The 22429-nt window shown below is 36.8% G+C and overlaps 2 protein-coding genes across 2 annotated transcripts in view; one reads left to right on the forward strand and one right to left on the reverse strand.

Moving 5' to 3' along the window:
- The window catches only part of LOC125233842, a 278250-nt gene that overhangs the window by 33624 nt on the left and 222197 nt on the right, over positions 1-22429 (forward strand). The gene's annotated exons all lie outside the window — the stretch shown is intronic.
- LOC125233845 (adhesive plaque matrix protein-like) lies at positions 7804-18171 on the reverse strand. The gene is made up of 4 exons (XM_048139982.1): positions 18083-18171; positions 13355-13893; positions 10834-11046; positions 7804-8536 (listed from the first exon to the last, which is right to left on the reverse strand). The coding sequence occupies exons 1-4, from the start codon at positions 18089-18091 to the stop codon at positions 8269-8271; spliced, it is 1029 nt and encodes a 342-aa protein (XP_047995939.1). The 5' UTR covers positions 18092-18171; the 3' UTR covers positions 7804-8268.

A 22429-nucleotide genomic window follows, 5' to 3' on the forward strand; every position in this document is an offset into this window, starting at 1 on the left:
ACAGTGTATTTGTGTTTCTATACAAAAATGGGTGGTAAATAGCTCTTCATTGATGGCCCGGCTCGTCCTAACGGTGGTAAATTAGGAGAGTGCATCTTTATGGGCGGTGGACTGAGGTCCCTTCTCAACTGATTCATACTGTCTTCTTCGTTACGAATGTTGTTGTTATTCCGTTGAAGGACTTTGTAATTTTTTATAATACCACGTAATTCCTCTTGCTGCTGATTATTCAGGGTTCTATAGTTATTCGTGTCCGTTTTACCGCTTTCTTGTTCGTTATTATCTTCGGAATGCGCTGGGATGTACATCATTCTGTTGCTTTGGTTCATGTTGCTAAAATTCAATGGTTTGTTTTTTGGTTTTACCTTATTCGATTCAAAGTGATTCTTCTGGGCTACAAAATTGAGTATATCTGACAAATCTGCTGTCTTCTTTCTGTATCCTTTGATGTCATTCATCATTTGTGTTTGATATTGAATGAATTTTGGAATCTTTTCTACTTTTGGCTCTGCTATAATAGCTGGTTGATATTTAATGCCTGACTCTGTTTCGATATTATTATTTGAATTGTTTTCTTTCTTTTTAGTTCTAACTAGATTCTTTAGGAATATGTTGTTTTCTAAAATGTCATCTATACTAGCCTGGGTCGTAGTTGGTTCTTTGTATTCTTCGATATTTTTATGTGTAACAGGTTTAAACTTGCTGTCGTCTGGCTTAATAAAATCAACAAATCTGATACTGGGTTCGTTACTAGCAGTTGTTTGACTCTTGCCATCATCGGGTTGGATAAAGTCAACAAACTTAATACTAGCTTCGCTGCTAGTACTTGATGGTTGCTCTGTAGATGAAAATCTAAAATTATTATCAATAGTTTGCAAAGTTGAAGACACACTGTAGTATAGAGGCGAAGGCGACGAATTAGCGTAATTGATCTTTATATCTTTGGTAGGATCATTAATTTTTCTAGACTCATAAAAACTTTCTTCGTAATCGTAGGATTTGGTTACAGTTTGACTCGGAGGAACAAAGTCATGATGTGTTACTATTTTTGATTGATGATAATTTTGAATGGGTTCGTCCGGTTGCTTAACTTGGTTCGATTGTTGATTAGATTCATCATTTGACTTATACCAATTGTTTTGGGGTTACTAGATGATACAGCAATTTGGGGTGCCGGAGACACATCATTGGAGTAGGCTTGTTTATCACTATTTTCATTTTGTTTAGTGGTCTGTTGGTTATAAAGATATGTATTTTGATTTTGGTATGAAAGTGTACTTGGCGTAGCATAATTTTGGTTTATAAATGTATTATGGGCACGCTCGTTGTTTGAAACTAGATTTTGATATTCATTGCCAATATTGGCTTCTGTAGAATTCTGCTTTTGATATATTTGTGTTTGATCTCCGTTATAGTTTTTATAAACATTCGCTTGCTGATCTTCAGTATATTGCATTTGTTGCACGTTATTTCTAATGTTTGGTTCAAGCTGTGATTGCAACATTGAAGTATATTGTTCTGGAGTCATTTCACTAAAGTTAATCATGATTTCATCACCAGATGATCTAGATATCGTATTTTTATTCGTGTTTTGAATACCATTATTAGAGTTTAAGCCATATTGCCAACGCCACAATGCCTTATTACTTTCTTGATCGGAGTCTTTAATAACTGCTTCATAATTCATCAATTGCGGCATATTAGACTTTTCAGTCGTGAATATTCTAGATATTGATTGCTGGGGCGAGTTCACCGAGGGAACGTGTGCGCCCTGTGAAGCCAGGAAAGTTATTTGTGGCGAAATTGGTCCATTGTTCAACTTAACCTGTGTTTGATCTTTTGTGAAGTCGATAGAGGTTTTGACTGACTGAATGGAACTGGCTGCGGTCGCTAAACCGTTTTGATTGTTTTGCATGTTCTGATTGTTTTGCATATTTTGGTTGTTTTGCATGTTCTGATTGTTCTGACTGTTTTGTGTTAAACCCGGAGAGAAACTATACGAAAAGGCTTCAGGATTTCTCCCTGTAAATAGATTACGTAGCGGAGCTTGTGGGTATCTTTGACTTTTTTCGGCTTCGACATCATAGGCTTTTTCATCCTCCTGCCATGATTTTAGATGTGGAGGTTTTTTTGCTTCTTCAGCAAGATTATATTGGACGGCTCTGAAATATATAAACACATTTTATTACACCTGTTTCACTCTTTGACATAAATATAAATAAGATCTGTATATTTTTCGACGAAAATTTCAAACCTTTGGATAATTTCGGGCATTGGCGGCGCTACCGGCAAATGGTCCCCAGTTGCTCGGAAGCCGTTTGAGTCGGCGATGTAGTGTACGGTGTATGTCTGTCCGTTGTCGCCGACGTACGAGTACGAACCCTCAACGACCTGCTCTTCCTTGTCAGAACCCATGTTCTCCATGCGGCTGTGCTGCACGTAATGGGTCTGATCAGCGCCAAGAGCTCTGGAAACGGTTATCTGTTTAAGCTTTAAAGCTGGTTAAAAACTAAGTTGGCTGTGCAATTGAGAGCTCAACCGGTATATTACAATTATTACAAAGTGTTGAGAACATACTTAAATAATTAATATAAATAAGTGATTGTGTGTATAACCATTGAAACTATAAGCGCCCATAGAGTTCGGTGAGTAATTACGTATCATGAGTAAGTTATGCTGTCATTGCTGTCAATAAATGCGTTATAATCTTACACAAAGTATTTGGGCTTCTTTGTCGCTAATTAGGTGTTACATGAGCAATATATTATAGTGTTTTTAAAATGTTGCTATTTGTAAATGAAAACACCTTCAAGAAAAAAAAAAAACGTTTAACATAGGTGGACTTACTCGTAACTGAAGCTTCCGTCCAAGTCCATCTCATTCGACAGTCTAATGATCGGGATAGCAGGCTCGGTTGTTGAAGACGAGATGAACACAGTAGGAGGATGAAGGTACTGGTGAGTGGGAAAGGATCCTGCTTTCATCATTTCAGCTCCATCATTTCTTAGCCCCAAGCTATCCACTGTCAGTATTGGTATAGTCCTTCTTGAAGCAGCCGCTTGATTTGCTTGGGCATTTTGTTGTTGACCTGCGTTCATTGGGAAATTGGCGGGCTTGATATCTATCCGATCAACTGGATGGTTATAATTGTTTGATTTAGGGATGGGAATTGGTCTCAACTCTCGCTTTTCCGGTTCTTTCATTTGCTGAGATCTTTGGGTGTTGTTAAATCTTTTTTGCTGAGGTGGAGGTTGTGGAGATGAACCATGATGCTCATTTTGCTTTGGTTCATCATCATCGTCAAAAATTGGAATCAGAGACGAAGACATAATCACTGGAAACGGTGTCGGGAACGAGGCAGGTGCCTTCGTACCAGTGGGGGGTAGATACTGGAATGGGAGTTTATTCGTTGTCTTCATAGCAAAATATGGTATAGCAGTGTGAGTTTCTGGTGGTAAATAGAGCGAGCTATCGGATGGAAACGAACTTGAGCCCGGTTGATAATGTGGTAGAAAAAACTGTTCATCCTCAAATTTTTGCGCCCCTAAACTTGTAACGTGAATCATTAATATTGAAAGTGAGATCTGAAATCAAAAACAGCGTTTAACTTACACTTTTAGATGCACAAAAATCCAAATATCACAAACACATTCACTTACGAGCTTCATTTTTCTGAAGCCGTTTCCTTTTTAAGGAACAAACAATTATGATGCACGTCACTCTTTAAGACTAGAAGAAAATGGACTGATAATGAAAATGAATTCCGCATATATTTATATGCACGCAAGAGGCGCGCGCGCAGGCATTCGTGAAAGATGTCGGTTAGTTGAACTAGGTTTCACCGCGCAGCGTCTCACTTTTTACAGTGTTTTCTTATGAACAGCCGTATTATCATTGTTTTATGACCATCTGGTTAATTGTTGCTTCTAAGTAAGAGTAAATGCTTACGGATCTATGAAGTTGTAAGATTCTCCTTAATAATATTGTAACGCGTCATTGGGCACATAATGGGGTGTTGGGAGACGGGAGATTTGTGCTGCGTTGTGTTATTACTAACATAGCACGTGTTACTGCCACATATGTGTGAGGGCCGTATAAGTACCTAGGCTAAAACAAGTCCATTAGACTTATATTGACCGGGATATAGACCGTGATTACCGGTCAATATAAGTCTAATGAAAATAACCGTGAATCATTCAAAACTCTTAAAACAAGTCCAACCTATTTTCAGGTAGCAGGTACATTCGATTAAATTTTTGGGTATTATATTAGCAGGAAAGTCTTTTCTTTATTATATTTTTTGGAATTGAACAAAAGTTTTAAATACCCTTGACCGTTTGATTATACCTTCCTATATAAAAAAAAATTAATTCTTAATCTGTAGGTAAACCAAGTGCTCTAAATGAATAAAGTAAATAAATAGGTAACACAAGTATAACAAAAATCCGTTTATTAGACTCACTGAAATAAAACCAGACTTCACACCTTCGAGTTCATTTTATTTTTCGACTTTTTCCTGACGAGATTTTATTTAGTTGTCTGTTTATGTCTATATACAGTGGGCTGCAAAATTGCCTGGAGAAATTATGATTGAATTCATTGATAAATTCACCATGCACGTTTGCAGCTCAGTGTACAAGCTGAAGTTACTGAAGTTTTTCCTTTGATCTTCTTAAAATAAAACATACTTACCTGCCATAGTTACTTGCGCAAGGTATAACCACAGTATAATAAAGAGTACTATCGTACAGTATGGCCACTCCCGCTCCCCGCTGAAAGTGCCGCCCACCCCCTCTCGGTTACCTCACAGTTACCGCCTGTCAAAAACACGAATAGTCGACCTGTCACATTTCACTCACACAATCATACTACGCGTTCACCTACACGAGCTAAGACTGTGTGCTAGGAATGCGTCTCTTTCAATATATTTGATCGCCTGTGTCCGAGGTGTGGTATAACAAACTAAATATACATTGTAGATCGTTTCATTTACGAAGACGCATGGTCTAGTCCGTTGTATCATATGCTGACAAATCTCCATTACCGCCAATGACAATATACAGGCTAGCACATGACCCGCGCAAGATAATCTCGCCGTGAGATAAACTGCCGGTCCTTATGTCATTAGTACAATTAGAAAAAGACGACATATATCTAATGTCGCGGCGAGATACTGTCGCGACTTGCTTTGACAGTTGTCACTTTTTAACCCTCGACGCAAAAACGACGGGGTGTTATAACAGTGTCTGTCTGTGTCTGTGAGTCTGTCTGTGGCATCGTAGCTCCCGAACGGATGAACCGATTTAGATTTAGTTTTTGTTTGAAAGCTGAGTTAGTCGGGAGTGTTCTTTGCCATGTTTCATGAAAATCGGTCCACTACGTCGGGGGTTTTTCAGAATTTTACTTTTGTGGTTAGGTTACCACCGTTCATTTTAATCATTTTGAGTTTTATATGTGAGTACTTATTACTATAGTCTGATCCCACAGTCAAACTGTGAAAACCGTTTTGTGGAACATAAATTATGTTTTTGTTATAAATGTACCTCTTGTGTTATAAATAAATAATAATAGTGCAAGCCAATAAATAGCTTTACCAATGACTCTCGGATTCGCAAGGGTAGTCCACCTAAGTATATTTTATATTTGTGAGTAGTTCTGTTATTTGACCTTTTATGAATGTAAGATCCGCTCCGTGCTCCACTACAAGAAAATTCTACATAGATGCCTACTTGTCGTACAAATATAATTTAAACTTGCAGACACGAGAGACGAGAGGCTATAAAACGATAACAGAAACCATCATGGCTTCAATTATCAATAAACAAATGTGTCGAAGTCTAATCAAAGGTCCTTCTCAGTCGCTTACCATAACGATGAGTTTAGCTTGTATATTTATACAAACAACCTATCAAAGTGCCCTAATGGCCAACAACAAAGTGGGAAGTTTTGCTTGGAAACGATACAAATGCCAACGTTATGCAAATGTTAGCTTTCTTTTAAACCTAAGCTATAAACGCCTATATACGAGCTTGAAAATTCGATTCAGAGTGTAAGGACCTGGATTGTTCATTAAAAAGGCAAGATCCTCGCGTCTTTTTATCGCAGTTGGATAAGCGAGCAGATAAATTGGCAGTTTTATACGGCCGTCCCACGGCTTTGAGTCACAGTGTAAGTTGTAAAACAGTACCCCGAACGGCTTCAAAACGCAGACCGGATCATCTTACAACACATGCTGGGAATGCATATTACTTTGTCTTAAATGACCCTATACGGCAGATATATTCAACACGTGTTTGTTATTTTAGACAAAGAATAGGGATATTTTAACAAAAACGCATTGAATTAATTTTATGCCATTTTTAATTGTCACAATGATTACCTACTGAGAAATTATGTGTTTATCTCGTCAACATAAGTACCTATTTAATGTTTCAACAATATTTTTACACAGAAAAATCTCATCATTTTACGATCTCAAGGAGATTCGGCGCGAGCTCTTACTACATTAAGGGCTAAGATGGACATCATCACTCTATTATTTTGTTAACCATACCTGTCACGTTTTAACAAGTATGTAAGGTAACGTAAGTGCGAAAGTGACGCCTGACGTGATCAGTGACAAAGGCACGACCATCATAATTTTAATGCATGCTGTAGGGTCGCTTGGTATAATTTTGATGGATGTATTAGGTGCTGCAAATGGTCAAATATTTGGGTGCGCATAAATTTGGGCGGTTTTATTAAGTCATACTACTGCATAAAATATTTCCTCTTGGTTATTGTCCCCATAACATGATGCAAGCGACGTAACGGCCAATGTCAATGCCTCCAACCGGTTCTCAATTCGGGCCCTTGCTTCGTGGAAGGAAAAATAAATTAATTGGCTCTTAATGAATTATCTGTTTGTTTGTGTGATTAACGAGTTATATTCGTTATGGAAACTGATAGGGATTTTAACCCTTTAGAGATCGAATTTAAATTATTTTGCCATTATGGGAAAAACAAAAGATTGTTCTTTATTGGCAGAGTTGGGGTTTAAAACTAAAATATATTGACTAAAATGTCTAAGCATTAGATCTACTGCACACAGATACTTATCTTAATATATCTGGCATTAATGACATTTGACACATATTAAGGTTAATGTTCAAAATTAATTTGAGTTCCAACTTTGTTAGAACAATTTTATTAGGGAGATAATCCTCCTTGATTTTTTTCAATTGTAATTTTTTTTGTCTTTTGTTATCTTACTAATATTCATTTTATTCTTTTCAGGTAAGCTTGCGCCTTGCAGTCATATCACATCACCCACTAAGTATAAGGTAAATAGTAAGTAAAACAACATATTTGAAGTATCTTTTATTGACTACCTGAGTATCACAAATACTAAACATACATAAGTACGTACACACACAGGAATCATGATCACAATCACATGATCGTGAGCATAATTACTGCTTTGGGAAATTTTAGAGCGTTATGATTCTTACTTTAAATACAGAAATCTCGTCGCATTGCGCAGAATTGACGTTATATCATAGATTAAATATCCGTATTATGTCAATAGAAATCTCTCTCTACCGTCAAGACCGGCTTGGTGGCCGATATTTTTAGGGTGTCGTACCAAGAAGGTACAAATGGAGCCCTTAGGCACTGGTCCCATCGCGAGCTAGTAAGCTATGAGCTATTGGCTATAAAAACGAACAAAAGATAAGCACTGCCATGCGAATAAAAGAGACACGGCGATTTTGATAGCTCACCGCTGGGCGAGTAACTATAAACATCGCCGTGTCTCTTTTATTTGCACGGGAGCGACTATCTTTTGTTCGTTTTTATAGCCGATAGCTCATAGCTACCTAGCTCGCGGTGGGACCAGTGCCTTATGGTGCGACTCTGTCCGTCTGTATGTCTGTTTTAAAAGGGCTCATAACGGTCTGAAAACTTACCGTTATTATTTCTATATTTGACTTGTCTGTCGGAAAATATACAATGTTCCACGTTATATGAATTGTAAAACCAGGTTTTCTGCCTTAGTAAGGAGAAAAAAATACGTTTGCAATATACTTCGGCCTTTTGTACTGGTTAACAACGTTACACGATCACGGTAGGTACATGATTAATTTGTACATACAACTTCTCATATATCCCCAATGAGTACCTAGAGATATGATCATGTAAATCTACGCTGAAATGCTCTCCTCAATGTATAACATACAACGACAAAACTTCTACATAAATTACTTTAAAATATGGTAATAATTTGTTTACCTAACCGTAAGTTGGTTTAGTATGCTGCGGGTGGTAGCCACCTTGTGGCTGTTGGGGGTAGGTCTGTTGAGGGTATGTCTGTTGGGGGTACGTTTGTTGAGGGTATGTCTGTTGGGGGTAGGTCTGTTGAGGGTAGGTCTGTTGAGGGTAAGTCTGTTGAGGGTAAGTTTGTTGAGGGTATGTTGGCTGAGGATGATAAGTCTGTTGCGGTTTGTACTTTTCGGCTTCGAGTTTAGCAGCCTCCTCCTTTGCAGCTTGGTCGATGGCACTGAAAAATAGGCGTAGATGTAGAAAGGTCGTTTATTTAAAGTATTTATTTATTAAAAACCCCATAGGAAGACATACTTATGTGGTTTTTATTAGGGTTCCGTAGTCAACTAGGAACCCTTATAGTTTCGCCATGTCTGTCTGTCCGTCCGTCCGTCCGTCCGTCCGCGGATAATCTCAGTAACCGTCAGCACTAGAAAGCTGAAATTTGGTACCAATATGTATATCAATCACGCCAACAAAGTGCAAAAATAAAAAATGGAAAAAAATGTTTTATTAGGGTACCCTCCCTACATGTGAAGTGGGGGCTGATATTTTTTTTCATTCTAACCCCAACGTGTGATATATTGTTGGATAGGTATTTAAAAATGAATAAGGGTTTACTAAGATCGTTTTTTGATAATATCAATATTTTCGGAAATAATCGCTCCTAAAGGAAAAAAAAGTGCGTCCCCCCCCCTCTAACTTTTGAACCATATGTTTAAAAAATATGAAAAAAATCACAAAAGTAGAACTTTATAAAGACTTTCTAGGAAAATTGTTTTGAAGTTGATAGGTTCAGTAGTTTTTGAGAAAAATACGGAAAACTACGGAACCCTACACTGAGCGTGGCCCGACACGCTCTTGGCCGGTTTTTTTTTATATAAGGTGTTAGCGCTAATACCTACCCGAATGTCTGAATTGTGAAATCTATTACTCGTAATTATTTATGTTCTCTTTTCCGATGATGCGTAACCATAATGGACACTATAGTCGCGTAGTTGTGAACAATTAATAAGCAGGATTTCCTATAATTTAGCGGAACCGAGGATTTTACAATGTACAATGGTCTTTATGAAAATGGTTCATTATCATATGTAATTTAGTTTGTTTTCACTGACTTTGATAAGGTCCAAATCTCAACTGCGTTCAACCAAATACTCGTAAATAGTTTACATATTACGCTTCAATATAAAATGTCTATGATAAATCAAGCCAGACCAATCCCAAAATATGTTCCACCTTGGAAAACTACTGGATTATAAGCTCAAGCAATCCTTAATATTGCTATGAAGCGGGCAATTTGTCTCAGACACAAACAACTCTGGTCGTAATTCACTTGGCACGCCCTCTCGCTCGGCGATATAAGAAACTGTATGGTTACATATTTCCCTCAAATATGTTGATGAAGATACCTACTCTCGGGTGGGTTGTGTGACATTTGCGTTATTATTATTTGGGCTATATTTGGCTATATTCATGAATGAAGGTCTGCCAAATGTAACAAGGCCTTGAAAGTTGCGTTTCTCTTTTCGTCAGTTATTAGAAAAATATCTTTAACGGACCTTTTAAAAATAGTTTTTTTGTTTAAAAGAGGAAATCTACGTAAAGGTGAAATATCGTCTCGTTGTTCATAAGAAAACATACATATATTGTCAATCGCTATTAAAACCTGCGATTGTACTCGTAGCGTTGTTCTAAAGTTTTGTAAATGGGACGACGGACGGTTCGGGGAAGTTGCTTACAATTACGCAAAACACGCATCATTTGTTTATATTATTATAATTATGTCCTCGTTATTTTAGTTTTTTTTTTATTATTATATATGGGCTTACTCTTGGCCACAGACTAGCCAAAGGCAAAGACGTGGCCTACTAGCTCGCCCAGAAGATGCCTGTTCACTCTTGATTTGAAGTAATAATTAAGACGCACGGGAGCGAAAATGCTAAAATAAAAAGGGACCCCTTTCAATTTGGGAATTTCAGTTAAATATACTAGTGTTATTAACTAGATTTATCGAACAAAAAATGTCCATTAAGAACAACTCAGTTAAAAGATATTGCGAAAAAAATCTTTAAAATCGAGGTTCCGCTCTCGACTGTATTCTCCTTCTAAACTTATTCAAACGGAACGAAATTTGAGAATCTGAATAACAATGAAATAATCTGTGTCGGACCGTTTAGATTTTTTGGCTAATTGTTACCGATCTTAAGTATCACACCTTTTTTTGAGCCATATTGAAAAAGGCCGTTTTTAGAAATTTTTGATTGGCTCTAGCGTCTTTTAAAATAAAAATAGCGAAATAGTCAAAACGGTCCGACATCGATAAAAATAATAATAATCTGTGTTGAAAAAATCATTGCTCTATCTTCAAAAACCAGGGAGGAAATAGTCGAGACCGTTTGTATGGAGAAATAATTGACCTGTATCGTATTGGTCTTAAGTATTACATACGCAGTATACCACAATCCTTCTTAAATGTTCTTACATCCAGAAAGATCAGGAGGCTAAGCACAAATCATGAAACAGAGTACTTACGCTTGGATCGCAGCTGGAACCGGTGGTGGAGTAGGCAAATGGTCGCCAGACGCGTGGAACCCGCTGGCATCAGCCCACCAGGTCACAGTGTAGGTCTTGCCATCAGCGCCGACGTATGAGTACCAGCCCTTCTTGACCAGGCTCTCGTGGTCCGTATTCGGGTTCAGCAGGTAACCTTCTTCTCCAACGTGGGTGCCGTCGGCAATCTGGTATCTGATGTAAATAATAATAAATCAAACAATGCTCTCTTTTAGCTTGTGTAGGAATTTATTTTGAATCACACAAAAATAATACTCCTCCCTCCAGCCTCTAAGCATTCTCTACCAGTCAATTTAAAATTGCTAATGTTCGTTTTATGTAACAAAACGTTTGAAATAGTTTAATATGTACTTAAAAGTTGTCCTCTTCTTTGTAGTATACTAAACGCATGCTACCGTATTACTCGGTTTTAAGCTTAAATACCCTAAAATAAGCTTTTTAAAGTAAGTAGAGTCAGTATAAAATTGAGTATCACGATAATTGAGGATCACATAATTATAGTGTAAATCCATATATCGTCACTACTTTGAAAAAATCTCGTATCTCACACTGCTCCTCAAAGTTAAAACGCAGTAAGTCTATATGCATTCCATACATACATACATTATTACATTTTTCTTTTCATTGACAGAAGTAGATACAAGTTTTTTTCATAGTGACGATATGTACCATCTATATCAGCATCTATATATATTTTTCTACGGTGCATTTTGTTCAAGCTAAATATTATTTTACAAAAAACGAATCAATTTAAAAATTGAGTGGTACATGTGTATACTTATTTGTAAATGTTTTTTATTAGTGACGAGTTATACTCGCAATAAATTGAAAAACCACTAAAATCTTTCACAAAGATTAATGACCATTGATACTATCAGCCCCAATCTATCTCTATTACAACTTTTCTATCGAAATATCAATAAATCTACAAACACTAGATCCATCTTCGCATAAAAGACCTGCCGGCTGACTAATGTCTATTAAAACGAGCTCGGATGTCGAAACAGTTATAATTATTCGATGTTCGCTATAAATTATGCAAAAGCTTTCTAAGGATATGCGATTTATAAACAGTTAAATTGACCAAAAAACCGGATTTGCTGTCATTTTGTGTCAAATTGATACAATGGACCGTTTTGACCGTTAGGGTCCACATAGCAATGCACGGTCGAGAAGTTTCCAAAGTTGCAGAACATTCCACATGAGAATTTTCGGTAACTTCTGAGAATGTTCTCGAGAACGAGAATTTATCAGAATACTTAGTAACTTCGTAGTTTATATCATAATTTCGTCGAACTCAGCAAGTCAAGACGTAGTCCCGTGGTAGTGCGCTGGCTTCGTATGCTGATGTTCTCAGGTTCGATCCTGACAGCGATCTTTTTGTTTTTATTTTGTTTGTTTTTTTTTGTATATACATATATTGGCATGACCAAAAACAGGCATCAAGAAATAATAGTTCGGTACCTAATTTAAAAAAGTCAGGACTAAAACTGTGAAGTCTGAAAGTGGAAATGTTCCCTGAAGTATAGTGAGAATTTAAGCAACTTATAGTGAGAATTTAGGTAACTTATCACTTATCAATAAAATAGCTAACTGTAATAGACAATATTATACCTATAATAACATATAGTTTTATATTATGCCCATTTAAACATTATTTCATGTATATTCTCTTGTTTAAATAATAAATTGCATGTTGCGGGAATGTTCTGCGAACATTCTCAAGAATGTTTCCGCTTTTTGGGAATGTTCTGCAATTTCTACATTACTAGGTCTACATTTAGGTAAACAACTTGGAAAAAGGTGAAAAAAAACATTGACGTCCAGAGATTTAGAGCTATCGAATTCAGTTTGATAGAGCTGTAAATTCAAAATGAGAACGGTATCATCCATCATTCACTTTGTTCGCATCTATATTTCATAGCTTTAACTTTAGGTACGTATAAGTATGTTAAATGATTGAAACCGTCATGACTTTGATGGCACTGTAAAAATGTTCGATTAGCTGGGGCAATAAAGTTTATGGCTCGATGGACACGTGTTTTGAGTTTAAATGTGTTTTGCTAACTGCTAACGAGTTAACACTACGAAAGTTAAATACGCTTGCGAAAATGAAACTGCTGTAAAGGAACAAAGCACAGCAAAAAAAATACAATAAAATTAATATCTAAAAGAATATAAAGGCAAGAAAATAATTAGACGGCACTCATATCGCAATCTAATGAAACTTGCAACTCAACTCAAGTTTTCGCAACGTGTACCTAAATGGTCCTTGAGCCTTGAGGTCTACCAAAGTCAGCATGAGTTTTTTTAAAAAATCGGAGCAGGCTTTGTTTAGATACACAAAAGAAAACACCTTATTTTTATAAGCCAGAGCTAAATATACTTCTTCCGAGAAAAGCTGAATGAGAATAGATTAAAATCTGTATCACAATACCAAAATAAATTAGGGGCCACAAAATGAATAAACATTAGTACTCACTCATATTTGTAGCTGCCGTTGTCTCCATAGTACTGGTCGTTCTTTATCACAGCGACAGGTGTGGTGGTCTGCTGAGGGTGCGTCCAGGGCTGGTCCTGCTGTACCGGGGGCTTGGTCGGGTTCTGCCACCCAGGGACGTAGCTAGGAGGGCTCCAGCTCGGGGCCGCGGTCCAAGTAGGTGGGGTAGTCCACTGGTTCTGGTTCCAGACATTGCCCTCTGGTTTCCAGTCGGGAGCCGGCCACTGTCCGTACTGGTTCTGATTTTGGTTCCAGTAGTTGCTAGCCGGCTGGGTCCATCCGGCTGTTGAAGGTGGAGCCCAGGTTTGAGGCTGGTTCCAGTTGTTCTGCTGACCGATCTGGGGGGCATTCCAGCCGCGAGGAGGCCTTTGGCTGGGAGACACGTAGTTGGCTGCCGCTTTGGTGTCTGCTGAAGTTTTTAGAAGTTCCACTGAAGCGACAGCTTCAGAGTCTTCGATTAGACTTGCCGCGCCTTCTTCATCGGCGTACGAAATCGCCAGAACGGCGAGGAAGGCGAGTAACTGTGAACAAAATTAAAGAATCATTTAACTATAGTAGGCATAAATGTAAACCTAAGTAGCAAGTAGTAACCTGGTAGTTTTGGGCTGATTTATTGAAGCAATTTTCATTAGTAAATTTGCATTAAAAGTACATAAATACGTTCGCGCTGAGATAAATGATCTCTTTATTGCATGGGAACTATTTCGGACTGCCTTGTTTTTTGGACTATTTTTAAAGAAACGTGTGGCGAAGGAACTTAAAAAATCCATGCTTTCAGTGTACCTAAACTGCTGGGAAGCCAAAAGTAGATATTAAATTATACGACAGCAATTAATTGGATGACAACAAAGTGCTGACGGCAACTAACGAACACCAACGCCGGCGCTCGTATTTTTAAATTAATAAGCTAATTGTCAGTAAGATTATTTAACAGAGATTGGCCTATTGAGATGAGAATGATTATGACACTTAATAATTTAAATTGTAACTGTGGCAAAAACGTGTTAAGACAAAAAAGTGTTGTTTTTAGATCAAGAAGATTAGGCCCGTTGTTAGCTTTGCTAAAGTACAAAGATCCCTGTTTAAGGTAGGTACCTATGAAGCAAAATTTACAAAGATTATAAATGGTTTAATCATTATACAATGAACTCATTTCTCTTACTAGTATACATATTCAATTAATTTACTTTTTTTTTGCAATATAAGCTTTTTCTGTGAGATTATACACCTACTTTTTGAATTTGTGTTATTGATAGATCTAATACTAATATTATAAATGGGAAAGTGTGTGTGTCTGTTTGTTTGTCCGTCTTTCGCGGCAAAATGGAGCGAAGAATTGACGTGACTTTTTAAGTGGAGATAGTTGAAGGGATGGAGAGTGACATAGGCTACTTTTTGTCTCACTCTAACGCGAGCGAAGCCACGGGCAAAAGCTAGTATTTAATAAAGGAAGATATTAATCTATTTATTTATTTTTCGATTAGTTTACACTAGAATTCCTGCATATGATTTTGGGAAAAAATAACACTTTTATTTATGAGTAGGTAATTGCTTTACTACAACTGACTAATTTTTGTAAAACCTTAGAACTAGCAAGAAGAAACAGCTCAGATAAAATTTTAAAAGTCGGTTACTATTTACAATAAGTTAAAAAAAATGGTACGATTTTTATTGCCTAACCTCTTTAATTACCTACTAGTTAATTTCCGTACTTAAGGTGGCTCGCCTAGGTTACCCGAAGCTCAGGCTGCGTTAGATGGCGTTAATCTGCAAATTATCACTCTTATTTTTTTTGTGGAGTCGTACAGGCATTTATATACTTTCAATTATGCTTCGCGAACATTTAATATTAAAATTGACGTATTACAACAAACATTCAACTTCTCATTGTAACGTTAATCCCCTTAATGTAAATAAATTTACTATTTTACACTATTTTTAAGTACCACTCACACATACAAACAGTGTATTTGTATTCCTTCTAGTCGATAATTTCACGCGGCGACAGCTTGTTTAAATAGCCTTGCGGTAAATACGTGCCATCGCATGATTTGCATGGAAGTACTGGGTTCGAATCCAGGACTTTTCTATTTTTTTTTTTTTATACTACGTCGGTGGCAAACAAGCATACGGTCCGCCTGATGGAAAGCGGTCACCGTAACCTATGGACGCCTGCAACTCGAAGAGTGTCGTATGCGCGTTGCCGCCCCATTAGAAACTTGTACACTCCCCTTTGCTGCGTATGCACAGCAAAAAGGAGTGTACAAGTTCAAAGGAGGGTTTGGGTTGCCGACGACTCAAAGGACAATAGACGGAACAAATTAGTTCCGTAAGTCCTCCCGTCGTGAGCACCCCGCACCCTCGTTGAGCTCTGGCAGCCTTACTCACCGGCAGGAACACAACACTATGTGACACTATTTTTTGTTTTATTATTATACATAAATGTATATGTACTCGTACAGTAGTTACTGAGCGTTTTCCACAAAAAAGATTAAAAACCTATTATCTTACATGGTAATAATTTTTGGGTTCGTCGAACTCAGAATTTCTAACATAATTATCCTAATCTGATATTTTAAAAAATTCCAAAAAGTATAGATAAATTTTAGTTTCTAAACTACGATCCGAATGATTTTTTTTCTAATTGTTTATTTGGATGGAGCAAGGGTATTCAAATTGCTTTTGAAATCTTAAATTAGTAAATGAAAATGCAATAGTTAACTGAGTAACGTAATGCTTTAAAAACTCAAGTGGACTTTTTTTATCTAAGGAGTGATTTCGATAAAATATTATATTTAGCGAGGGTATTAAAAGTTGTGTTTTATATCTCAACTTAATAAATAGAAAATCAAAATGACAATAAAAAATCAATATGTTCTCTAAGATAAAATTGATACCTTCGGCTCTCCATTCTTGCTCGGTCAATAAAAAAAACGAAATTTATATCCAAAAAAATACAAAAAGTTTATAGAATCCTGGGAATCGAACGCACCTTCACGGCGTGACAGACGATTGTTCCCCAACGACGCCATTACATAACACGCTGTTGCCGACGAAATTGGGCTATACATATATAATTATTTAAGTATAAATAATAATGTCAAATCCATACTAATATTACAAATGGGAAAGGGTGTGTGTCTGTTTGTTTGTCCGTCTTTCACGGCAAAACCGGAGCGACGAATTGACGTGATTATTTAAGGGGATTTAGTTGAAGGGATGGAGAGTGACATAGGCTACTTTTTGTCTCTTTCTTACGCGAGCGAAGCCGCGGTCAAAAGCTAGTTTATTATAAATGGGAAAAGCTGGTTACTCTATAATCTGAAGTGGAAGAATTCGTTGTTTCACCAAAGATAATGTGTGTTTGTTTGTTTGTCCGTCTTTCACGGCCAAACGGAGCGACGGATTGACATGTTTTTTAAGTGGAGATAGTTGAAGGGATGGAGAGTGACATATGCTACTTTTGTCTCTTTCTAACGCAAGCGAAGCCGCGGGCTAAAGCTAGTACAGCACGGGTAGCATGGTCGCGCGATAGACGATAAAATATCATGCCGTCCCTGTCGCACTATTAGTAAGTGCGATTATAGGGACGGCCAGATGTTTTATCATTTATCGCGTGACCATAATTGCCTGCCTGGACCAGATTATATTGATGATAATTATTATTTGTAACCATTTAGTTAATATTGTCTTCAGTTACCGCGATAATTACTCATGAAATAAAAACTATGAAAACGGATTAAATCGCGTATAATGAGTTTAAAATTCATCCCGATGTTTCGAACACTTTTACAGCGTTCGTGGTCAACGGGTGACTGAGGAAAAATTACAATGTGCAAAAGCTACCCATATTCTTGTATATAACCATTTAGTTGTTGAAGAAAAACATTCACACAACAATAACATAGATCAACCAGCTCAGTAAATGCAATACATTACTAATACTATGCCCACACTTTGACCTATGTATAATGTATTATACCAGACGTGTAATATTTTATTTTATCAACAAAGGCATAATAAAGGATTGTATTTTTGTATGAAAATAAAAAATAGGAAAGCAATATAGTAATAGTCAAATATTCCATTTAAAAAATATATAAAAAAAAATCCAAAAAAAGTTCAAATGATTAAAAAAAACTGCGGGATGGAACTCAGAATCACCTGCTTCATAATCGGTGCATTTGACCAAGACGCCATTTCGATTTACATTAGCAGTGCCGAAATATACGATATGTATCTTTATTGACAAAATGCGTCATTATTTCTGAGTCTGCTTGAGTTAACTAAACCAATATCTTTAATAATTACTTGTCAAGAGCCAAGTGTCACTGATGACAATGTCAATTAAAAATGCGCGAAATATGACGGCTCTGTGTCTGTACACAAAATTTGGCACGCACATTTACGTAAAATTAATAAAAAATTCGCATGGATTTGTCCATGATTTCTGTATGAAACAATGTATTTCATTCACTACCGCGACGACGGATAATGTATAGTAGATGTATGCGCATATTTTTATTTAGTTGTAGTGTGCGGTGACTAAATAAATGGTAGATGTTTTTTGTATGGAAAGCGAGCCACCTTAATATTTACCAGGTAGGAGATTGTTGAACAAAGTGCCTTTTTTTTTGTTGCAAAATTGACACAAAAAATCACTAAAATTCCACCATTCACTTCATAGTTTTATGTCTTTCAAGGACTCACCAGTTTCATAGTGGTATCCTTCCGTTTCGGCAGTCCGTGCGAATCTGTCGCAAGGGGTCGCGGACGCGATTATATATGCTAAGGTCCTGCGGTCCTCGACGCATCTGTACGATGTTCTCATATGCGCGAGCGCAGAGTTGTTAGATTGTGTGGAAACCAGTTTAAATGTGAACTTGCGAGGGAAATTGTACTGAACCTTGTCCTTTAAAACGATGTTTGACGGAAAATCCTGTTGTTTTACTCTGAAGGGTGAAGATACCTATGTCGCTTATTAGATTGTACCTTCATTGCTCAGAGTAGCTTGGCGCCCCCTTGAATTGAGTACAATGGCAATGACACTTGAGTTTAGTTTGTCAGGAAAATCTGTTGGTCAGTACAACTCATTTGTCGGCTTTCAAAGCCACCCTTCCCTATACCATTATCTTTTCTTATCTTATATATGCGGACTCCCTTACGGATACACTTCGAACCATGAGGATCTTCTGTGCAATTACCCCCTATGCCCTATATCCCCCCTATATCCTTCAGCTATACAAGACCTTTTCGACAATACCCATGTAGTTAATGGCACGTGAACACCCCCCTTATAACCTGGAGCTGTCTAGCTTTTTAGTCTATCGGGCTACGAAGCTTTTCATAAAGAGCTTTGAGTGCGTTAGACTCACCAGGCTATCCCAATCTTTTTGGTGTTAGTCCTCTATACGATATAATTATAAATTCCGACAAGAAGATTCTATTATTTTTTGACTGAACGTTTAATTCGCGTGTGTTCTTCAAGCGATTGGATTAATACTCAGCGCGGGCGCGGCCTACGGTGACCTCGCTCTTGAAAAATGCCTAAACTACGATTACCATTTAGAAACTAACGTAACTTAATTGTACATTTTTAATTTTAATTGGGTGCATATCAAATATTGTTTTACATATAGACGTATATTTTTACTAATAACCTAACCACAAAATTAAAATTTTGAAAAAAACCCCGACCGCGACATAGTAGACCGATTTTCATGAAACATGGCTAAGAACACTCCCGATTAACTCAGCTTTCAGACAAAGAAACTAAATCTAAATCGGTTCATCCGTTCGGGAGCTTCGATGCCATAGATAGACACACACACAGACAGACAGACAAACAGACAGACAGACAGACAGACAAACACACAGATAGACACGACAAACTTATAACACCCGTTCGTTTTTGCGTCGGGGGTTAATCTACTTAATTTAGATACGCATAATTCTAAAATTAGTTTTTTTTAAACTGTTTGTAGTGTTTGTTCCTAAATAAACCTAACTTAGTCTGGCTTTATAAAAGTTGACATTACCGCCTAGTTTTTATTGACGGTTGTTTCAAAATTTTACGGAACCTGCATTTAAAACTAGGCGGTAATTTCAGCCATTTAATAGCTAAACTAGGCGAAAAGACGAGTTTTTACGGTAGGTTGCATTGGGGTAATTTCGAAAGTAACATAAAAATTACCATTATTTCCATCATATCAAGATTCCCCTTTCGAAATTACCCAAGCATTTATCTGAATCGAAATTATCCCTATTATTAATTAGTGAAACATCTAGATGAAGTAGTAAGCCCCTTCATGGTAAAAATACGGTGTTTGTAGGTACTCATGTTGTATCAAATACTCGTTCTTGCGTGAGAGGCGTTTGGTGTTCGCTGTCAAAGTATAATATTTATGATTTTAAGTAAGATTTGTATTTTTGAAAATAACAGCACTTTATTATGACGTCAGTGCATTGTTATTTGAGCAGTTCCCAAAAAGTTTGTACAAAGCCACGTCAGCAAATTTAAATTGATCCTATTTTGTTACCAACATTTAGAAACATAAGTCGACTTTCGTAAGATATATACAGGATAATTGTTATAGTTAAGAAAATAATGACGAAAATGAAAATTAATGACCTTAATGACGAAATAAAACAAAAAAAAATCAAAAAAAATCTTGGTAACAAAATAGGAATAAAAACAAATGATTTATCTTTTTCCTTAATTTTTGTACAAACTTTTTGAGAGTTGCTGATTTAAACGTTGAAAATCTCTTTCTCAGAGTCTAGATATTTTTTGGAGATTAATTTCCAAGTTATTACTGTACATTTTTAACCCCCGACGCAAAAACGACGGGGTGTTATAAGTTTGACGTGTCTGTCTGTCTGTCTGTCTGTCTGTTTGTTTGTCTAATGTATTATGTTGAAAATTCTAAAAATTAACGTTTTGAACGAACGCCGCGCCGTTCTTAATCAAAACTGTGTTTTAGTCGGGAAAGCCGACTATCCGTTTGTAAAATAACAAATATCAGTGTATTTATTGTATTATGTAACTATTCGTAATTCCTGTTTTTTGTCAAAATAAATCTGTATCCTAAATATCCTAGGATTATCAACTTCATAGGCAGGATCACTACCCACTAAGCCAAGCCGGTTGTCAAAAATGGAAAATGTATATAAATATTGTCATGAACCTTTGAACTTGTAAAAAATCATGAAAAGCGCGTTCGAAGGACCAAAAATGACATTCAAAATGTGAATTTAGTCGAAAATTATTTTTTGGCCGACTAGCCGACTAATCGGCCACCCAAGCGCCGACTAGTCGGTAGTCGGCCTAGTCGGCCAAATCAATAGTCGGTACATCCCTAATCAAAACAAAAAACGATCCTTTGCTTATTCGTAGAATTAAATAATTGAAAATAAAGTTAAAAATGCAAAATATATGTGGCGTTCCACGTATAAAGGGCCCTTAATATGCTTCATCTGCAATAAGGAGGAATAGAAATAGTGCATATTGGGGTGAAGTCACATTTATCAGCATCGAGCCGCATTTTGTGTATGAGAAACCGCTTGCGAGTATGGAAATGCGTACGCATGCTTTCTGCTTTCCGATGCGTAAGCGTCTTCATACTAACGACCTAACGAGCGATTTCTCATACCCTAAGTAGCGTATTGATTAACATCAAATAACTTAGATTACCTACCTCCTATCATCCTATACCTAACTCTGACAATTGCAATTATAATTGGTAAAGGACATAGTTCAATTTGGTAAAAAGTCGCAAAATTTGTACATGCAGGGTACCTAGCCAACGTCACAATCACTTACGGTTCGTAAGCGTTTCGTAGCCAGCTCTCCCTATCGCTCTTCTGTAGTGTGGCGCGACAGAGCCAGACTGCGTTTCGATCGCCACGTAGCGTCAACCATTGTCACTTCGACTAGGCCGGCAGGTACAATTTACCGATAGAAATACGTAGGTGTGTACTAGGTTATTCTTGTATGTACAACCATTTTGCAAGTGCCAAAATACAAATCATGTGAAAAAGTCTAATTGACTTTAGAGGACCAATTGTAGACTCATGCTAAAGTTATGAGGCTTTTCAAACAGACCTAGGACATGTAATTTTGTTGACACTTAGAAACGAAAATGTTTGCTTACCTACTGAGTTAAATTATGGCCAAAAGTTTTTTGATGTTTGTATTTTAAGAACTAGCCATACTTTGCAAAGTGAGTTTTGAGGTCGTAATGAACAATTTTTATTATGGAATTAACACTAAAATCGTGGAGAAAAATTGTGTGTTCGATAGAAATGAGCGGCATCGCGTCAGATTTAGCATTTGTCCCATAATAAAAATAGGTAGTTAGTTCATTGGGCCATTTTTTTCTAAGTTGTCCACCCCACTTTTTTTTGAATTTGGACATTTTTATGTGGTTTCCACTCAGAATCGCGTGCACTTTCAATTTTAATAGGAGAAAAAAAGTGTCCCAAGGTTTTTTTTCCCATTCCGTTACCATTTTTTCATAGATTTTGTATGGCGGTAACGGAATAGAAGGTTCGAAAAAATGTATGGAAATCTTGGGACATTTTTTTTCTCCTATCAGGATCGAAATAACTCGCGATTTGGAGAATCGCTTAAAAAATACCCATGTTACAAAAAATGTGGGGTGGACAACTTTCAAAAAAATTGCCCCATTATGACCTTAAAAAAACTGCATGCATAGTCCTTAAATTTTGCGGACTTTTACCAAGATTTGATGATTTTTTAAAGTAGCGTATTTGAGATAACGTACTTTGTGGATTTTAAAACAAGTATTACCTCATCCCTCTGTGGGGTCAAAGGCACGGGCGGCAGTGATATCACAAATATGTGCGTTCCTTTCCAGCGGAGCCTCCTTTCTGTCACAGGAAGATAAAGATAAAAATATATAATTCAAATGTAATTCTTTAAATTTTCAATTGAAATAATAATAATTTTATTGGTAATAAATAAAGTACACGTCAATATTTCAAGTACAATCATAAGTAACTATCGATGTTTTAGAAAGCTGTTACTTATATCAA

Source organism: Leguminivora glycinivorella, chromosome 15, assembly GCF_023078275.1.
Source record: "Leguminivora glycinivorella isolate SPB_JAAS2020 chromosome 15, LegGlyc_1.1, whole genome shotgun sequence".
NCBI classification, from domain to species: domain Eukaryota; kingdom Metazoa; phylum Arthropoda; class Insecta; order Lepidoptera; family Tortricidae; genus Leguminivora; species Leguminivora glycinivorella.

Excerpts from the sequence above, each read along its gene's own strand:
- LOC125233845 (XM_048139982.1), bottom strand. Across the intron at positions 11,047-13,354 it reads AACGGCAGCTACAAATATGA|ATACCAGATTGCCGACGGCA; the intron begins GTGAGTACTAAT and ends TATTTACATCAG. Across the intron at positions 8,537-10,833 it reads GTTCCAGCTGCGATCCAAGC|TGCCATCGACCAAGCTGCAA; the intron begins GTAAGTACTCTG and ends CCTATTTTTCAG.